At 43.9% G+C, this 17,659-nt stretch overlaps 1 protein-coding gene across 1 annotated transcript in view; it reads left to right on the forward strand.

Moving 5' to 3' along the window:
• The first annotated feature begins 370 nt into the window (after positions 1–370).
• LOC139383194 (E3 ubiquitin-protein ligase CBL-like) overlaps positions 371–17,659 on the forward strand; it is a 33,363-nt gene continuing 16,074 nt past the window's right edge. The window contains exons 1-2 of the mRNA XM_071127638.1: positions 371–1,177; positions 11,447–11,694. Of these exons, the coding sequence (XP_070983739.1) occupies positions 1,034–1,177; positions 11,447–11,694 (392 nt within the window). The 5' untranslated portion in view covers positions 371–1,033. The remainder of the gene's footprint in view (positions 1,178–11,446; positions 11,695–17,659) is intronic.

The raw sequence follows: 17,659 nt of genomic DNA on the forward strand, positions 1-17,659 counted from the left end.
AGTGCCAACTGCACACTTATCATGGAGCACCCATCTATGTAGGCTGCAACATTAAGTATAATGTTCATGCCACAGGAGCGGGCACAGGTGAATGGTGCCTCAGTTGTTGTTAGGAATTTACCACACCAAAAAAACTGTGCTAAAATAATGTGTCTGAATTTACACAGCCAAATAAAAATAATTTCCGACCGTAATTGATGATGCTCTTGAACATGCAAACAGACGCGCGTGCCTGTATTTTCATCTCGAGGTCGCGCATGAAGAGGGCGTAGTTGGAGGAGGTGTTGGGGGGGCAACATTTGTGCAAGGCGGGGGACGAGGGCAGGGAGAGGTTCCGCGAACGGAAGGGGATGAACAGAAAGAGCAAGGGCTGCGCACACAGAGGGGGAAACTGCTGGCAGTGTTGGTTTTTCTAAGTGTATTTATTCACCCCGTCTCCTTTCCTATTGTGTTAATGATTTTCTCTATCTGTGTAAATGTCCCTTTAAGTTAGTTTATTGGCGCCACGGTCAGTGCTTCCTCTACAGTAAGCGTATTATCAAGCTAGCGACTCTTGACTGTCTCCAGCCTGCAACTTCCCGTCACCGAGAAGAACGAAGACGGAAAGAGCGAGCAGCTGAAAAGGAAACAGGGTCGGTCAATAAGAATACAGCGAAATCTACACGGATATCAGACTGATAGACAAGTCGATATCGTTGTCTTCTTTTAGTCGACTAGGCGGATCTGCGTTCTTCTCATTGTGGCTTGCTTGCCAACCGTAGTTTTCCTTGTTGAGCACCCGGCTGCGGCTTGCTCCACTGTCGCCGAGGCTCGAGCCAACCACTGGTGGGGGGTTTAATGGGAGCCTTGTTTCGATAGAACTCCCTTCTCCCCCCCCCCCCCCCCCCCCCCCCCCCCCCGACGGACCCTCGCTCGAATCCAATTCGGGCGCTGTCTTCCCCGGGGGTGCCCGGTTTTTGCTTAGTCTGACTGGGGAAGGAGGGCGGTCCCCCAGCCTTGACTGTCGCTCTGGCCGACCCTAGTGGACCCTAATATGGCAGGAAATCTGAAGAAAGGCGGAGGACTGATCGGGATGATGAAGGACGCGTTTCAGCCCCATCACCACCTCCATTCCAATCACCAACCAGGGGCCGTGGACAAAAAGACGGTGGAGAAATGCTGGAAACTAATGGACAAGGTGGGTGACTAGCAGTCATATAACTATCCATCTAGCTACCCGGCTGATGATCTGTGGCTCAGGAAGCTAGCATGAATGGCTAATTAGCCAGCTCGCTAACTAGACAGCTACAGTACTAGCTACCTAGTTAGCTAGGGGTAGCTACACCGACCAGCTAGGCTACACCGACTGGTAGAGAAAGTGGTAAATGAGCTAGTTAATTATATGTAATGTATTGTATTCATCTGCAGAAGATGTAGCCAGTTGAAGTTAGTTAGAACTACCTATATGGCTGTAGCTAGTTAGTTTGATGCTGGTGGTGGCTGGATTGCTATCTATGTTAGCCAGCTACCTAGGCAGCTAGCTAGAGAATTAACATTAGCTAGCAACATTGACCAAGAAAATATCGCTTGCATGGTGGTGGTGACTCAATCATCATACCAGATTAGGTTCTTGAAAACAGTTGCTAGCTAAGTGAGCAAAGTTAGGCTTGGGCTTTGACCATAGCCACAGAGCTACATTTTACTGTTCAGAACAGAAATCCGTTCCGTTGACAAAGGTGCAATAAGGTTGTAAAATGTTATTCATCATTTGGGATTTAGCTAGCTGGCTAAATGTAATTTTAATTATCAGTGATTGTAAAATCAGATGTCAAACACAATAACTTTCAAACAATGTGGCAACAATCTAACTGCTCGACTCCCAACACTTACTCTAGCAGTGACTCATGAAGTCCAGAGTTTTGTGCAGCATGGAAATTAATACATGTGATCATCATAAAGAATTAGCTCCATTTACTTCACAAGAGGCGCAATTCACAACATAATTTATTGGAAATTGTAGCTGGCTGACCCCTAGTTTCCTATGCGATTCACACGGAATTATCACAGTGATTCAGAGGACAAGAAAGCCTTTTTGTGTTTGTTTCTCTAGGAGTAGTCTACACATTTGTCACTCTTTTCTCTTATCTGTAAGAACCCAAGCCCCTGAGGATTGTCATAATGGCACATGTTGGCCAGTTTGCATTGCTCTCCACCAGACAAGCACATCTGCATTGTCTCCGTTAAGTAAAGGTTAAAAATGATGTATGGAGAAGAGGTCACTTCACACAAACAGAAAAAGTGAAGTGACACTGCAATGTCAGTTCTCCTTTTCTGTTTCAGAAAGTGACCTTGGCTCCCAATCAATGGCACACACAAAGTCTAGTCTGTCTGAGGCGAAGTTGAGGAAGTGTGTGTGTCCACAAGACCTTTAGAAATAAAGACTTTGTCCACGATGGAGGGTTGTTGAAAGGAAAACCACTGTAGAACCTGCGATATGTGTTCTATGGTATGCTGATTTTAGCAGAATGCTTCGAGGCAGGATACAACTTTACAAATTACACTTGTGGAGACTTTGTTTGTTTAGAATTGGTGTAGAGGGTTATTACAGGCTTACTGCTTTTCCCGTGTTGATTGGGTCCCTAGTCAATGTTTTTTTAGTGGTTTTATCGTAACAGGAACCTGTAGTCATGGGTTACGTCCCGAATTGCATCCTATTCCATATATATTGCACTACTTTTGACCAGGGCCCGTAAGGGGACGCACCCGTGATCTAGAGCACAGTGGTATGGGGGGGGGTTGGTTCTGTCCCAGTCTCCGATCCTGAGGTTAGCGAGAGAGCGGAGGAGGGGAATGCGGAACAGCCTAAGAGGCAATCTTTTGGTTTAGTCCAGGCCACCACGACTGGATGTGTTTGCGTGTGTGTGTGCACGTTTAGCCAACTGATAACTCTAGGACTTCCCTTCCTTGGCCACAGGCTTATCTGCTCTCTGACAGGACTCGTGCACTTGGGTTGGAAGCACATCAGGGTTTATTGTGACCCCCTCCGACTGACCTCAGTCAGTTGGCTACACTGAACACATGTAGATGGCATGTAGTACTGTGCGCCTCCTGTAGTCTGTTCTGCTGTGATGACACCGTGTGGTATTTCACCCAATAGATATGGGAGTTTTATGAAAATGGGATTTTTGTTTTCTAATTCTTTGTATGTCTGTGTAATCTGAAGGGAAATGTGTGTCTCTAATTGAGGTCCACCCATTGTGATTTTTCACCGCCGATACCGATTTATTGGAGGACCAAAAAAAACGATACAGATTAATCTGCCAATTTATTTTTATTTTTTTGTATTTTAGTATTTTATTTATTTGTAATAATGACAATTACAACAATACTGAATTAACACTTATTTAAATTTAATACATCAATAAAATCAATTTAGCCTCAAATAAATAATGAAACATGTTCAATTTGGTTTAAATACTGCAAAAACAAAGTGTTGGAGAAGAAAGCAAAAGTGCAATATGTGCCATGTAAGAAAGCTAACGTTTAAGTTCCTTGCTCAGAACATGATAACATATGAAAGCTGCTGGTTCCTTTTAACATGAGTCTTCAATATTCCCAGGTAAGAAGTTTAAGGTTGTAGTTATTATAGGACTATTTCCCTCTATACCATTTGTATTTCATTAACCATTGACTATTGGATGTTCTTATAGGCACTTTAGTATTGCCAGTGTAACAGTATAGCTTCCGTCCCTCTCCTCGCTCCTCCCTGGGCTCGAACCAGGAACACAACAACAACAACAGGCACCCTCGAAACAGCGTTACCCATGCTGAGCAAGGGGAACAACTACTCCTAGTCAGAGCGAGTGACGTTCGAAACGCTAGTAGCATGCACCCTGCTAACTAGCTAGCCATTTCACATCGGTTACACCAGCCTAATCTCGGGAGTTGATAGACTTGAAGTCATAAACAGCGCAATGCTTCACTCACAACGAAGAGTTGCTGGCAAAACGCACGAAAGTGCTGTTTGAATGAATGCTTACGAGCCTGTTGCTGCCTACTACCGCTCAGTCAGATACTTATATGCTTGTGTGCTCAGTCAGATTATATGCAACGCAGAACATGCTAGATAACTACACATGGTTGATGATATTACTAGTTTAACTAGTGATTATGATTGATTGTTTTTTATAAGATAAGTTTAATGCTAGCTAGCAACTTACCTTGGCTTACTGTATTCGAGTAACAGGCAGTCAGTCTCTTTGTGGAGTGCCAAGAGAGGCAGGTGGTTATAGCGTTGGACTCGTTAACTGTAAGGTTGCAAGATTGGATCCCCCGAGCTGACAAGGTGAAAATCTGTCCTGCCCCTGAACGAGGCAGTTAACCCACCGTTCCTAGGCCGTCATTGAAAATAAGAATGTGTTCTTAACTGACTTGCCTAGTTAAATAAAGGTGTAAAAAACATTTTTAAAAATCGGCCAAATCGGTGTCCAAAAATACAGAGTTCCGATTGTTATGAAAACTTGAAATCGGCCCTAATTAATCGGCCATTCTGATTAATCGGTCGACCTCTAGTCTCTAATATGGTCATACATTTGGCAGGAGGTTAGGAAGTGCAGCTAAGTTTCCACCTCATTTTGTGGGCAGTGTGTACATAGCCTGTCTTCTCTTGAGAGCCAGTTCTGCCTACAGCGGCCCTTCTCAATAGCAAGGCTATGCTCACTGAGTCTGTACATAGTCAAAGCTTTCCTTTGTTTTGGGTCAGTCACACTGGTCAGGTATTCTGCCACTGTGTACTCTCTGTTTTGGTCCAAATAGTGTTCTAGTTTGCTCTGTTTTTTGTTAATTCTTTCCAATGTGTCAAGTAATTATCTTTTTTTTGTTTTCTCATGATTTGGTTGGGTCTATTTGAGTTGCTGTCCTGGGACTCTGGGGTCTGTTTGTGAACATAGCCCCAGGACCAACTTGCCTAGTGGACTCTTCTCCAGGTTAATCTCTCTCTAGGTGATGGCTTTGTTATGGAATCGCTTCTTTTTTAGGTGGTTGTAGAATTTAACGGCTCTTTTCTGGATTTTGATTAGCGGGTATCGGCCTAATTCTGCTCTGCATGCATTATTTGGAGTTTTAAATTGTACACAGAGGATATTTTTGCGAGTCTCAATTTGGTGTTGGTGAGAGGACCCCAGATCTCACAACAATAGTTCTATAACTGAGTGAAGAATTTTTTGACAGATCCTAATTGGTTTGTTGAATTTTATGTTCCTTTTGATGGCGTACTGAGATTTACTGTCAGGGCCCAGGCATCTGTCTCTCTCTCTGTTTCTGTCTTTCTCTCTGTTGTGTTTGTCTCTCTCTCTCCCTTTCAATTTCAATTTGAGGGGCTTTATTGGCATGGGAAACGTTTGCCAAAGCAGGTCTCTGTTTCTCTCTCTTTCTGTCACTATCTTGCTCTGTATCTCTCACCCCCTCCTGCTCTCTCTCCTCTCTCCTCTTCTCTCTGTGTGTTGTCTTTTGATCACCATGTTATTCCACTGATAAGATCAGCCTGGAGCTCACTAAGCAGATGCAACCAGCCCTGCTCTGTGACTAGGCCACTCAAGACATGGTGGGTTAATTTGAAGGTTGGCCAATTCAGCATCAAATTGTGAATTTTGGTGGTGTTTATGATGACTGAGTTCAATAGACGGAATAGGTTCAAGTGCAGAATTGAGACGACAGTCACATTCTCCATTTTATTACATGACAGTTTGCTCCTGTATCTCTTTATAATGCACGAGGAGAGTGACTTGTCTGAGTGCAAGTTGAATATGAATGTAGCCAGTAAGTCTAAGGTAGACAACAGATAACACTCTGTTTTAGATGGGGCTTTTATACTGGACACAAAGAAGAAGCTGACAAAGTAGATGATTGATTCATTTCTGGAAAATAGGCCCTCTTCCTTGTTTCACTTTGGTCAAGTTATTCGTTCATCACAGAATGCTGTGGCATGCATGTTTATGGTGTATATTGATTATGTGTTTATGGTTGTGACTCAGCTAGGGCTGTGGAGGTCACAACATTTCGTCAGGTGGTGATTGTCAAGCAAAATAATGGTCGGTCTCACGGTAATTGACCGTTAATTAACGTAAACACATTTAGCATCTCCTGGCTTCCGAACATAGCCTACAAGTCATTTTTAGAAAGTCTAACAAATCCATTTAATATAGCCTACACTGTCACAATCAATCCATCATTTATTTTAAACCGGTCTAAAGAACCATGATATGAAGAAAATGGTCATGTCCTGATGTGGCTATGCCGAATGGCTGTGGGCTACACTAGTTCATTTAACAGACAAGATTTGCTTAAAATTCTGTGGCATTATTTTATAGTATGAAGAACACAGTTGAACAAAGCTGAATAAAACAAAAATGTTCTCAATGATTTGAGGGAGTGCGCACGTGCAGCTGTTCTTTGTTGAGCGGTTAACAAAGAAATAAGTATTCCTATATGCTTAATTTAGAGTTATGTAACTTTAGTTGTTCTACAAACATTGGGCTATATGCTATGATTCATACATTGTAATGCTTCACGATGCGACTCTAATGATGACTTGAAAAAAAGTTGCTTGAAAGGCATGCTTTGTGTTTTTTTGCGCAGGCTGTACACACTACATCAGTCTCTCATTCACAATTTGACAAGCACTTGTTAATGCCTCGAATTTCACTGCGGCATCCCCTTTGTGGCTGTAATGCACCCTAAAAAATCCACACCTTCTGCAGCCCAGAGTACTGCGTCGTTCCCTTGTCCCTGAGTGTGCTGTGTTATCCAAAGCGTCTCTCACTCACACCTCTCCGTCACGCGATCGGGGTCTTTCTCACAGGCTATAAGTGAAGGCCAACACATCGGGGACGTAATTGCGCGCGTCCTTATCTAATTCCGAGGTGCATATTGAAGATATTAGAAGAACTGTCCACATTTACTTTTCATCAGCCTACAAGATGAGTAGGCCTAACAAACAGCAAAAGCACAGCCTCTGTCAATCTACTATCCCCCATAGTGCCAAAATCGACTTATTCTGTGCGAGGAATTAAATATTCCATACCTAGTCCGGGACAGTTGTGGGATACGATGGATCGTAAATTAATACAACCACTTGCATCAAACTTTATTATGCATGCAATGTTGATAAACTATTTATCTATTTCATCACATTATAAGCGCAGCAATGCACACATGGTAGTAGGCTATAAGCGCAAATGTTCCGTTAGCGGGAAAACACCATTATCAAAAGTGACCGCAATTATGCATGCAATGCTTTTATTATAATTTATAAAGGTACATTTTTATGGTGAAAAGGGAGCTTCCCCAAACTTGAAACTCACTCACTGCTTATATACAGTGGGGAGAACAAGTATTTGATACACTGCCGATTTTGCAGGTTTTCCTACTTACAAAGCATATAGAGGTCTGTAATTTTTATCATAGGTACACCTCAACTGTGAGAGACGCAATCTAAAACAAAAATCCAGAAAATCACATTGTATGATTTTTAAGTAATTAATTAGCATTTTATTGCATGACATAAGTATTTGATCACCTATCAACCAGTAAGAATTCCAGCTCTCACAGACCTGCTACTTTTTCTTTAAGAAGCCCTCCTGTTCTCCACTCATTACCTGTATTAACTGCACCCGTTTGAACTCGTTACCTGTATAAAAGACACCTGTCCACACACTCAATCAAACAGACTCCAACCTCTCCACAATGGCCAAGACCAGAGAGCTGTGTAAGGACATCAGGGATAGAATTGTAGACCTGCACAAGGCTGGGATGGGCTACAGGACAATAGGCAAGCAGCTTGGTGAGAAGGCAACAACCGTTGGCGCAATTATTAGAAAATGGAAGAAGTTCAAGATGACGGTCAATCACACTCGGTCTGGGGACTCCATGCAAGATCTCACCTTGTGGGGCATCAATGATCATGAGGAAGGTGAGGGATCAGCCCAGAACTACACGGCAGGACCTGGTCAATGACCTGAAGAGCGCTGGGACCACTGTCTCAAAGAAAACCATTAGTAACACACTACGCCGTCATGGATTAAAATCCTGCAGCGCACGCAAGGTCCTCCTGTTCAAGCCAGTGCATGTCCAGGCCCATCTGAAGTTTGCCAATGACCATCTGGATGATCCAGAGGTGGAATGGGAGAAGGTCATGTGGCCTGATGAGACAAAAATAGAGCTTTTTGGTCTAAACTCTACTCGCCATGTTTGGAGGAAGAAGAAGGATGAGTACAACCCCAACAACACCATCCCAACCGTGAAGCATGGAGGTGGAAACATCATTCTTTGGGGATGCTTTTCTGCAAAGGGGACAGAACGACTGTACCGCAATGAGGGAAGGATGGATGGGGCCATGTATCGTGAGATCTTGGCCAACAACCTCCTTCCCTCAGTAAGAGCATTGAAGATGGGTCGTGATTGGGTCTTCCAGCATGACAACGATCCGAAACACACAGCCAGGGCAACTAAGGAGTGGCTCCGTAAGAAGCATCTCAAGGTCCTGGAGTGGCCTAGCCAGTCTCCAGACCTGAACCCAATAGAAAATCTTTGGAGAGAGCTGAAAGTCCGTATTGCCCCGCGACAGCCCCCAATCCTGATCCTGAAGGATCTGGAGAAGGTCTGTATGGAGGAGTGGGCCAAAATCCCTGCTGCAGTGTGTGCAAACCTGGTCAAGAACTACAGGAAACGTATGATCTCTGTAATTGCAAACAACCATTTCTGGACCAAATATTAAGTTCTGCTTTTCTGATGTATCAAATACTTATGTCATGCAATAAAATGCAAATTAATTTCTTTAAAAATCATACAATGGGATTTTCCGGATTTTTGTTTTAGATTCCGTCTCTCACAGTTGAAGTGTACCTATGATAACAATTCCAGACCTCTACGTGCTTTGTAAGTAGGAAAAACTGCAAAATTGGCAGTGTATCAAATACTTGTTCTCCCCACTGTATATGCAGGTTAGGCTCTACGCCCCGGATTAATGTTCTTCATTTTAATAAGTTATTTGGCCTCTAGTTGTGATACAAACCTTAGTAAGACTTATGGGCTAGGCTACATGAGGTGTGTGACTATGATTCGAAAAAGTCAACAACAAAAAAGGGATTGTTTCTTGCCTTTAAGCTGGGCATCATTCACAAGTGATTGGCTAATATTGTCACCCATCAGACTATTCTTAATTTAATCGTGACTTTACAGAAACAAATTAATACATGTGTGACATTTTGTTTTAATTTAAAATGGACCATTATCATACACCTGCATCAAAACGGGCTGCGGAAAAGAAATGCATATCAAAACCAAACTTTTATGTCACATGCACCGAATACAAGTGCAGACCTTACCGTGAAATGCTTACTGACAAGCCCTTAACCAACAGTGCAGTTCAAGAAGAGTTATAGAAGAAGAGAAATATTTACCAAATTAACTAATGTAAATAAAAAATGAATAAAAAATAAACACAACATAACAATAGAGGCTATATACAGGGGGTGCTGGTCAGTGTGCGGGGGTACAAGTTAGTTGAGGTAATTTGTACATGTAGGTAGGGGTGAAGTAACTATGCATAGAAAATAACCAGCCAGTAGCAGCAGTGTACAAAACAAATGGAGTGGGGGTGGTCAATGTAAATAGTCCAGTGGCCATTTGATTAGTTGTTCAGCAGTCTTTTGTCTTGGGGATAGAAGCTGTTAAGGAGCCTTTTGGTCCTAGACTTGGCGCTCCGGTACTGCTTGCCGTGCGGTAGCAGAGAGAACAGTCTATGACTTGGGTGACTGGAGTCCCTGACAATTTAATGGGCTTTCCTCTGACTCCGATTATTATATAGGTCCTGGATGGCAGGAAGTTTGTCCCCGGTGATGTACTGGGCCCTACGCAGCAGGTGCCATACCAGGCGGTGATGCAAACGGTCAGGATGCTCTCGATGGTGCAGCTGTAGAACTTTTTGAGGATCTGGGGACCCATGCCAAACCTTTTGTCTCCTGAGGGGGAAAAGGTGTTGTCGTTCCCTCTTTACGACTCTTGGTGTGTTTGGACCATGATAGTTCGTTGGTGACGTGGAGACCAAGGAACTTGAAAATCTTGACCCGCCCCATTACAGCCCCGTCGATGTTAATGGGGGCCTGTTTGGCCCGCCTTTTCCTGTAGTCCATGATCAGCTCCTTTGTCTTGCTCACATTGAGGAAGAGGTTGTCATCTATGCACTTAAATAGCGAATGCAGGATGCTTTTCACCGTGGTTTATTTTTATGCCAGCCAGGTAGGCTATACTCCTGTTGTAAATATAAGCAATGTGCTTAATATTAGTAAAGTTGAGAAATAAATATAGTAGGCCTAGCCTATAGAAGTCTGATGGGATCCTCTTTTTATTAGCAGCCATCACTCTTTCTCCTGCAGTTGCATAGCCTATAGAAATATTGCCGTAATACGGTTACGGTCACCGCAGCAGCCCTAGTCTCAGCTGCATGTCATGCTTTGCTATATTATTTCCCACCAGATGTGTTTGTAGCTTGAGGGGATTGACAATGAGGAAGTGCAAACCAATACACAGCCAAGATGTCAGAGTCTGACAAATAATTGTAAAAACAAATATTGTCAGCCCTTTGCATCATCTCATGTACAATCCATGACATGATGATTCATAAGAAAACAGAGCCCTTCCCTTTGTGTATTGGAGAGGGACAGACCTGTGTGTGTCGTCTATTACCAGACCAACAGCAAGCTTTAATCCTGAGATGACTATTTCATTCTCTTCACTGTGTTGAAGGCCTTAAAATAGACTCACTTAGTGACTCTCAGGGTTTGCTATCTCAGCACTGCTCTCTCACTCGCTCTCCCAGGCACTTTCATTCGCTCTGCCACTTCTCCTCCAAGTGGCTTTTCTCACTCTCTCACTTCCGTGTAGTCCCTAGACCTTACTGGACTTGACGCTCTGGCGACACTCTGGTGCACAAGTGATTACTTGTCAGAGAGAGCTAGAGTATTTTACGTTTAGGTGAAAAGTGTTATGATCAATATAATCCACGTCATCACACTATCATACCGATGTATTTATCAAATGGTGTTCAGCGGTAGTTTCGTTTTAGTGATATCGATGGTCCCCTTTTCACTGACCGTTGTGTATGTAGGCTAAACACTCAAGCGTGCACGGACGTTAGTTTGTTCAGTTAATGTTTGGGTACTTGTCAGGGTTGTGGTCAATTCACTTCCTGAATTGAAAACATCTTCATAGAATACAATGTGCAACTTTTCAATTCAAGAAATAGGATTTTTATTTACTTCCTGAATTGTATTAAAAAGCAATAGATCCCAACCTTGGTATGTATTCGCATACTACTAAGTCTCTTCCACCACCGTTGCTGACTTCTCATGTGTTTCAGTAAGCTGATTCATCATCTCCCCTATGTGTCCTATCCTCTCCCTCCATCCAGGTGGTGCGACTGTGCCAGAACCCCAAGCTGGCCCTGAAGAACAGCCCACCTTACATCCTGGACCTGCTGCCAGACACCTACCAGCACCTCCGCACCATCCTGTCCCGCTACGAGGGCAAGATGGAGACGCTAGGCGACAACGAGTATTTCCGCGTCTTCATGGAGAATCTGACCAAGAAGACCAAGCAGACCATCAGCCTGTTCAAGGAGGGCAAGGAGCGCATGTATGAGGAGAACTCTCAGCCCAGGTGAGATGATGACATTGTTGGAGATTGAGGTGGAAATCATTGCTGATGAAATTCAGGTACTTTTCCTAAAATACTTCTTGGTCTCACAATTGCCATTTCCTGTTTTTTTTTTTTTTTTTTTTTTTTTTGTTGTGTTTTTTGTGTTTTTTTTTTCTTCCCCAAGACATCAAGATAAGTGCCTTTGTTTTTGTACCACGAGCGCGAGTATTGAGCCGTCTTATCCTGAAATGCTCCTGTGAGGTCGCACTCTGACCTATGTTAGATCACACTCAGTTCATTCACTACCAGAATATTAACCCTTTTCGTTAGCCCAGAGCTAAGCCGAGCTGTACGGTGCTGGCCTTGGTTACACATCCACCATAAGTCCAGGAACTGTGATTTGAAGGAACACGTTGAAAAGCAACGATCTGAGCCAGTACGGTTTGGGACGGCACAATAGCGTGAAAAGGCTCTGAATTTCTTTCTCCTACGTCTGAAGTGAAGTGGGGGGGGGTATTTTTTTGTGTGTGCTGAACCCCTCCCTGTCTTAGCAGGCAGGTGTCGGGTTAGATCTCATCGGTGGGTATGTTTCTGCGCCTCCTTAAAGTGGAGCAATGTAGTCTTGTACTGAGTAACAGCCAAAGAGAAGGGTGCTGTGGTTTGTACAAGTGAACATTTGTGGTCAGGGTGACGCTGATCTATTTGCCTGTGTTTTGTCTGTCTCTGTGTTCACAGGCTTTGCCGTTAGTTTCCCACAGACATGAGGGTTGTAAAGGAGCTAAAGAAATTGCAAAAATACAAAATGTAGTCTTAACATCGTAGCTTTTTGAATAACATCAAAAATAAAAAATATCGCTCCATACACAGTACAAACGTACACATACGATCAACTTTCAGACACACACAAACAATGACTACGTCTTATCTGAACAGACCCGCATGTTCACACACTTATCCCTCGTGCCTGCATTATTGTTTGCCACTTGGCCTTAAATTGTATCAATTTAACGAACACCGTTTTGGATGAAATTTCTAATCAAAATGTAGTCTAACGTCTTTTGACATGACCAATATCATATTTTCCCTTTATGATTTGTAGCTCAGGGGCCAAATTATTCAATCTATTATCCATCTCAGAGAAGGGAATTGTATGCAGTGTCTTTAGTAAAGTTGAACAAGCATGTTAATGTTGACAGCATTCTATAAATCCTGTCAGAAATGCAGGTTGATAACTATGGCCCCAGGTTATACAGTTAAAAATGACAATGAAGCTTGATTTGCACATTCCTAACTTATTGCTGGACACACTCCAAGCCTCTCCAAGGGTCAACCGGTTACACGCAGTGGGAGCATGAATACGATGGCTCGAGTTAAGTATCAAGTATCAATGGCAGGATGTGGCCAAATATTTTCTCCTTTAATTAACTGACACAAGTTGGGCCCCTGAGCTCATCTCCAATGTACTCAAAACACAACTCTTTTAAAAAAAACGTTTTTTATGAAAACTGTGGTTAATTTCCTTCTTTTAATGCAACAAATCAGAGTAGCGATGACTCTCTGCCTGTAGTTTTGCATGGCTTCTGTTTTTTTGGACAATGAGTCTCCTTGTGCTGACACTAAGGGAGAGGAGGAGGCTCGGCTCACATTCCTCTTCTGTCTTCCCCCTAATTGAATTAGCATTAAGTAACGGGCCCACTTGAACGGTCTTAACCACTCCTTTGTGAAATACATTTTCATCATCACTTTATTACAGAGCGAGTGGGTTCTAGAGCCGTAGCTGGTAGTAACCGATGAAGCCCCCACACACACACAGGGACCAGAGACAAAGAGCACTATTGTGCCTAGAGGAGAGCTTCAGTGAGTAGGCTCTAGCCCAGTAGCGTGGTTAGTGTGTTACCAGCCGCAAACGGCTTTAGCTGTGTGACACTCCTCCCATACCAGGGCTCTTAGCACGGTGTGCCTTACATGCTGACTAAACCGGGTGCGCGCATGTTGATTTTTGTCCACCCACACCAGACGCGATCAGGACACAGAGGTTGAAATATCAAAACGAACTCTGAATCAACTATATTCATTTGGGGACAGGTCGAAACGCATGAAACGATCATAGCCATTTTAGCTAGCTAGCTTGCTGTTGCTAGCTAATTTGTCCCGGGATATAAACATTGGGGTTTTATTTTTACTTGAAATGAGCAAGGTCCTCTACTTCGACAATTAATCCACAGATAAAAGGGTAAACTGTTGTTTCTAGTTAAGGCTTCTTCTTTGGGCTTATTATGGCAGTTGGCAACCAACTTTTTAAGGTGCATTACCACCACCAACTGGACTGGAGTGTGGACCTTAGTTCGTCTTTCAATCAATCACCCACGTGGGTATATGCTCCTGAAAACCAATGAGGAGATGGGAGAGGTGGGGCTTGCAGGGATGTAGGCAGACACACAGAATTTTAGGAGCACAATGACATTTTTTTGACATATTAAAGCTTGTGCTCCCAAATTAACATTCCAGGTCGCACGGCTAAATATTTAGGCGCAGATGCAAGTAAAATGGTCGCACTGTAGAGCCCTACGTTACCACTCTCGTTCCTCCTGGATAGGCTGGAGATGGTTATAACAGTTTGATACAGTGTTAGCTTCAGCCTCGACTTAAATAGTCTCCTGTATGGACAAAATGTTAGCTATTCCCTTTCCTCTGGTTGTTGATAAAGACGGAGCACCATTTAAGTGAAAAATTATGGATGCTAGCTATGAATGATATGACGATTACGTGGTCGTCCCACACGGTTGTTTCTTCTCAGACCGTTGCAGTACAGAGAGCGATAGTGGGTGGATGTGTTGCCGAGATGCCCTGCAGACTTCTCCACAATATTACCGCCGCGAAATTTGCTCTTCAGTTTATTTTCATTTTGGCGTCCGGCCCTCCATATTTAGATTTGAGCAGCAGAAATATTTTTTGCTCGTCTTGCACGCAGACATACTGACACACAGCCCCCATAGTTCTGAGGAGAGTGATATTTGCGTTCAGCGTTCTGACAATTGCTGGTTGATTACCACAACCACCGTAGACTGAAAGCCTTTTGCTAATTTTAGTTGTGCTTTTTGTGTGGTGGTGGCCTGACATGGGAGTCAAGCTGCAACGCTGCTGTGTGTGAGGGGGTGAAGTGTCGGCTGCGGGCTGTGAGCTGCTAGAAGGGAACTAATGATTAACAGTGACACTGTCACACACTGTGCTCGCCACACAGTTTCTTCCCGGTAGACGGCGAGCTTCCTTTTCCTGTTTCTCACAGGCCACCTAGTGTCATTTCTACCCTGCTCAGAGAGAGGGGGAGGGTGCGCAACAGGGAGAAGGAGCACAGCAAATGCTAGCCTGTTTATAACCACAAAGTCCAGTCTGAGTATGGAGCTGATCAATGTGTGCAGAAATAGGCCCTTCCAACCTCCCCTATATCCGGATATTGTTCAGACCTCCCTGAGCTTTGCCGTTTGATCTGGCTTCCTTGGCTAAGCCCCTGACCAGCGCTCCGTCCTGACTGCTGGTAGTTAATATATCCTGGGGGGGAGAGGAGGGCTGGTTCCCAAATGGAACCCTATTCCCAATATAGTGCACTACTTTTTTTAGGGAGTGGGGTGCCATTTGGGACGAGGACAACAGGAGAATTGTCCCGGGGCGGAAGGGGTAATCCATCTGCAGTCCGAAGCGTGAGACAAGGCTGTTCTTCTACTCCAAGCCCCGTTTTCATATCCACGGGGCAGGAAACCAGAACAGGAGTGCGGCTTTCCTTTTTAGTGTGGCTGCTCTCTCCTCCTCCTGTCACTCCACCACATGCCCATGATCCTGGCCTTGTTGGATTTATGTTTTCAGATCAACATTAAAAGCAAGGACTCCCATCTACATTCATGCAGCCCCTGTACAGCCTGCTGCAGCCTCCGCGGCTACAGCTGAGGGTATTGCAGATGGTAGGACCCCAGTGATGTTGGGAGAAGGATCTGCATGGTTGGCCATGGGCCTCCTACTTCATCTTCCTCACTACTGCAGACACTCGCTGTCTGTGCCCTCCTTTCTCTCTGCAGACAGAGGAAGCCTCCCATATCTTCTTGCACCTGGCAGTCTCAAGCTAGTCTGCACGTCCCTGATAGTGCCTCAGTGGCTCACACAACCCCTTTTGTTGTGTCCATCTCTTCTAATGCCACATTCAGTCTCTTCTCTAAATAAGCAGACAAAACTATTGCAAATGGTTTCATTTTGTTAGCTTTTCAAATGTTGACAAAACAGTTGTCGTATGTAGCTGCTATGAAAAGGGGCTTGCTTCTCTGCCTCCTATCTGTGCTGCCGGAACTCTGTGGTATCATGCCAAGTTCATGTCCCTGCCAGCATTAGTACCACAACATCCCTCTATTTGCAGAGGGCATTTGCCAGTTGCTAAATTAGTCCCTCAAAGCCCTGAGCCTGCCCCGTGGATATGACTTCCCATTTTCTATAGACTAGCCATTTTCTATACCAGGCTGCTGGTAAGACAATAGTTCCTCACTCAGTAGCAGGCTATTGGCTTTGACTATCTCTCCCATCTTATTTGCTGGCAAAGGTCTGCGCAAACGGATCAATTTCAGCAATAGGGAAATGCACTGCCAGATAACAAAATCATTCCAAAGGATGTGTACATTTTTAGGGCACATGCAGAGAATGTGAGAGAGCCTGCATTTTGCATACTGTAGCATCACTCTGAGTCTGCTTATTTATATATAACCTTTTAACTAGGCAAGTCAGTTAAGAACAAATTCTTATTTACAATGACTGCCTAGGAACAGTGGGTTGTTCAGGGGCAGAACGACAGATTTTTACCTTGTCAGCTCAGGGATTTGATCTTGCAACCTTTCGGTTACTGGCCCGACTCTCTAACCACTAGGCTACCTGCCGCTGCTGAATTTGACATTCTTTGCCACTTCATGTACCAGCAGTTACTAATATGTAACTCCAATACTGTTCTGTCTGAGAATTTTGGGCTATTTCTTGACACGTTCTGTCAGATCAGACAGACAATTTGTGGTTGGATGTGAGAAATGGAAAACATTTCTTAATCTTTTAACAGCATTTTTTTTTTTTAAATACATTTGTCCATAAGAAAAAAATCCTACAATTCAATGTGAATTCACAATACAGCTGCCAGCAATGGTTTTGGTCTCGGTCCCTTCAGATGGTTAAGCGTTGCACCGGTAGTCTACTACCATTACTGTATCTCAATTCCACCTCGCAATGTTCGCATATCCTTTATATTTAACTTCTCAACGTATTGCCATACAGGTAGGGCTGACCCAATTTAGTCGACTGGTTTATTGTTTTTTTCGATAGGCTGACGGTCAGCCGAGATTTGTTTTTTAGTCGAGCAGTCCAAAATAGATTAATGTTGGGTTGCGCCTGAAATGGCACCGTATTCCCTATTTAGTGCACTACTTTTGACCAGAGCCCTATGGGCCCTGGTCAAAAGAAGTGCGCTATGCAGTGAACAGGGTGCCATTTCGGACAAAGACTTTTTATTTCACATTAGGCCATTAGGGACCATGCCAGTTATCTACTCTGACTTAATTTGGCTTTGTGAAATGCCCTCGACTGACGGGCATTTTACCCATCATGCCACATGCAGGCCAAACTGTTAGCGCTGCTGTGAATGGAAATGCACTTAATGCTTCCTGGGCTCCGTTTCAGCTTGAGTTACACTGGCCTGCACATCACCCCTAGCCCGATCGCACACACGCGCACACACACACACACACACACACACACACACACACACACACACACGTATGCACGTATGCACACACACACACACACGTATGCACACACGGAAGCAACACTGCATCGTTTATTTATGGCATACTGCTGCTGCCAGTTTCAAAATAATATAGACTGTATAGTTCTCCTACTGGGTTATGAGGAACATTAGGCTTTAAACAGTTCCTTATTTGACCTGGGGACACAGCAAATATGCGAC

Source organism: Oncorhynchus clarkii, chromosome 24 (genome assembly GCF_045791955.1).
Source record: "Oncorhynchus clarkii lewisi isolate Uvic-CL-2024 chromosome 24, UVic_Ocla_1.0, whole genome shotgun sequence".
Taxonomy (NCBI): Eukaryota; Metazoa; Chordata; class Actinopteri; order Salmoniformes; family Salmonidae; genus Oncorhynchus; species Oncorhynchus clarkii.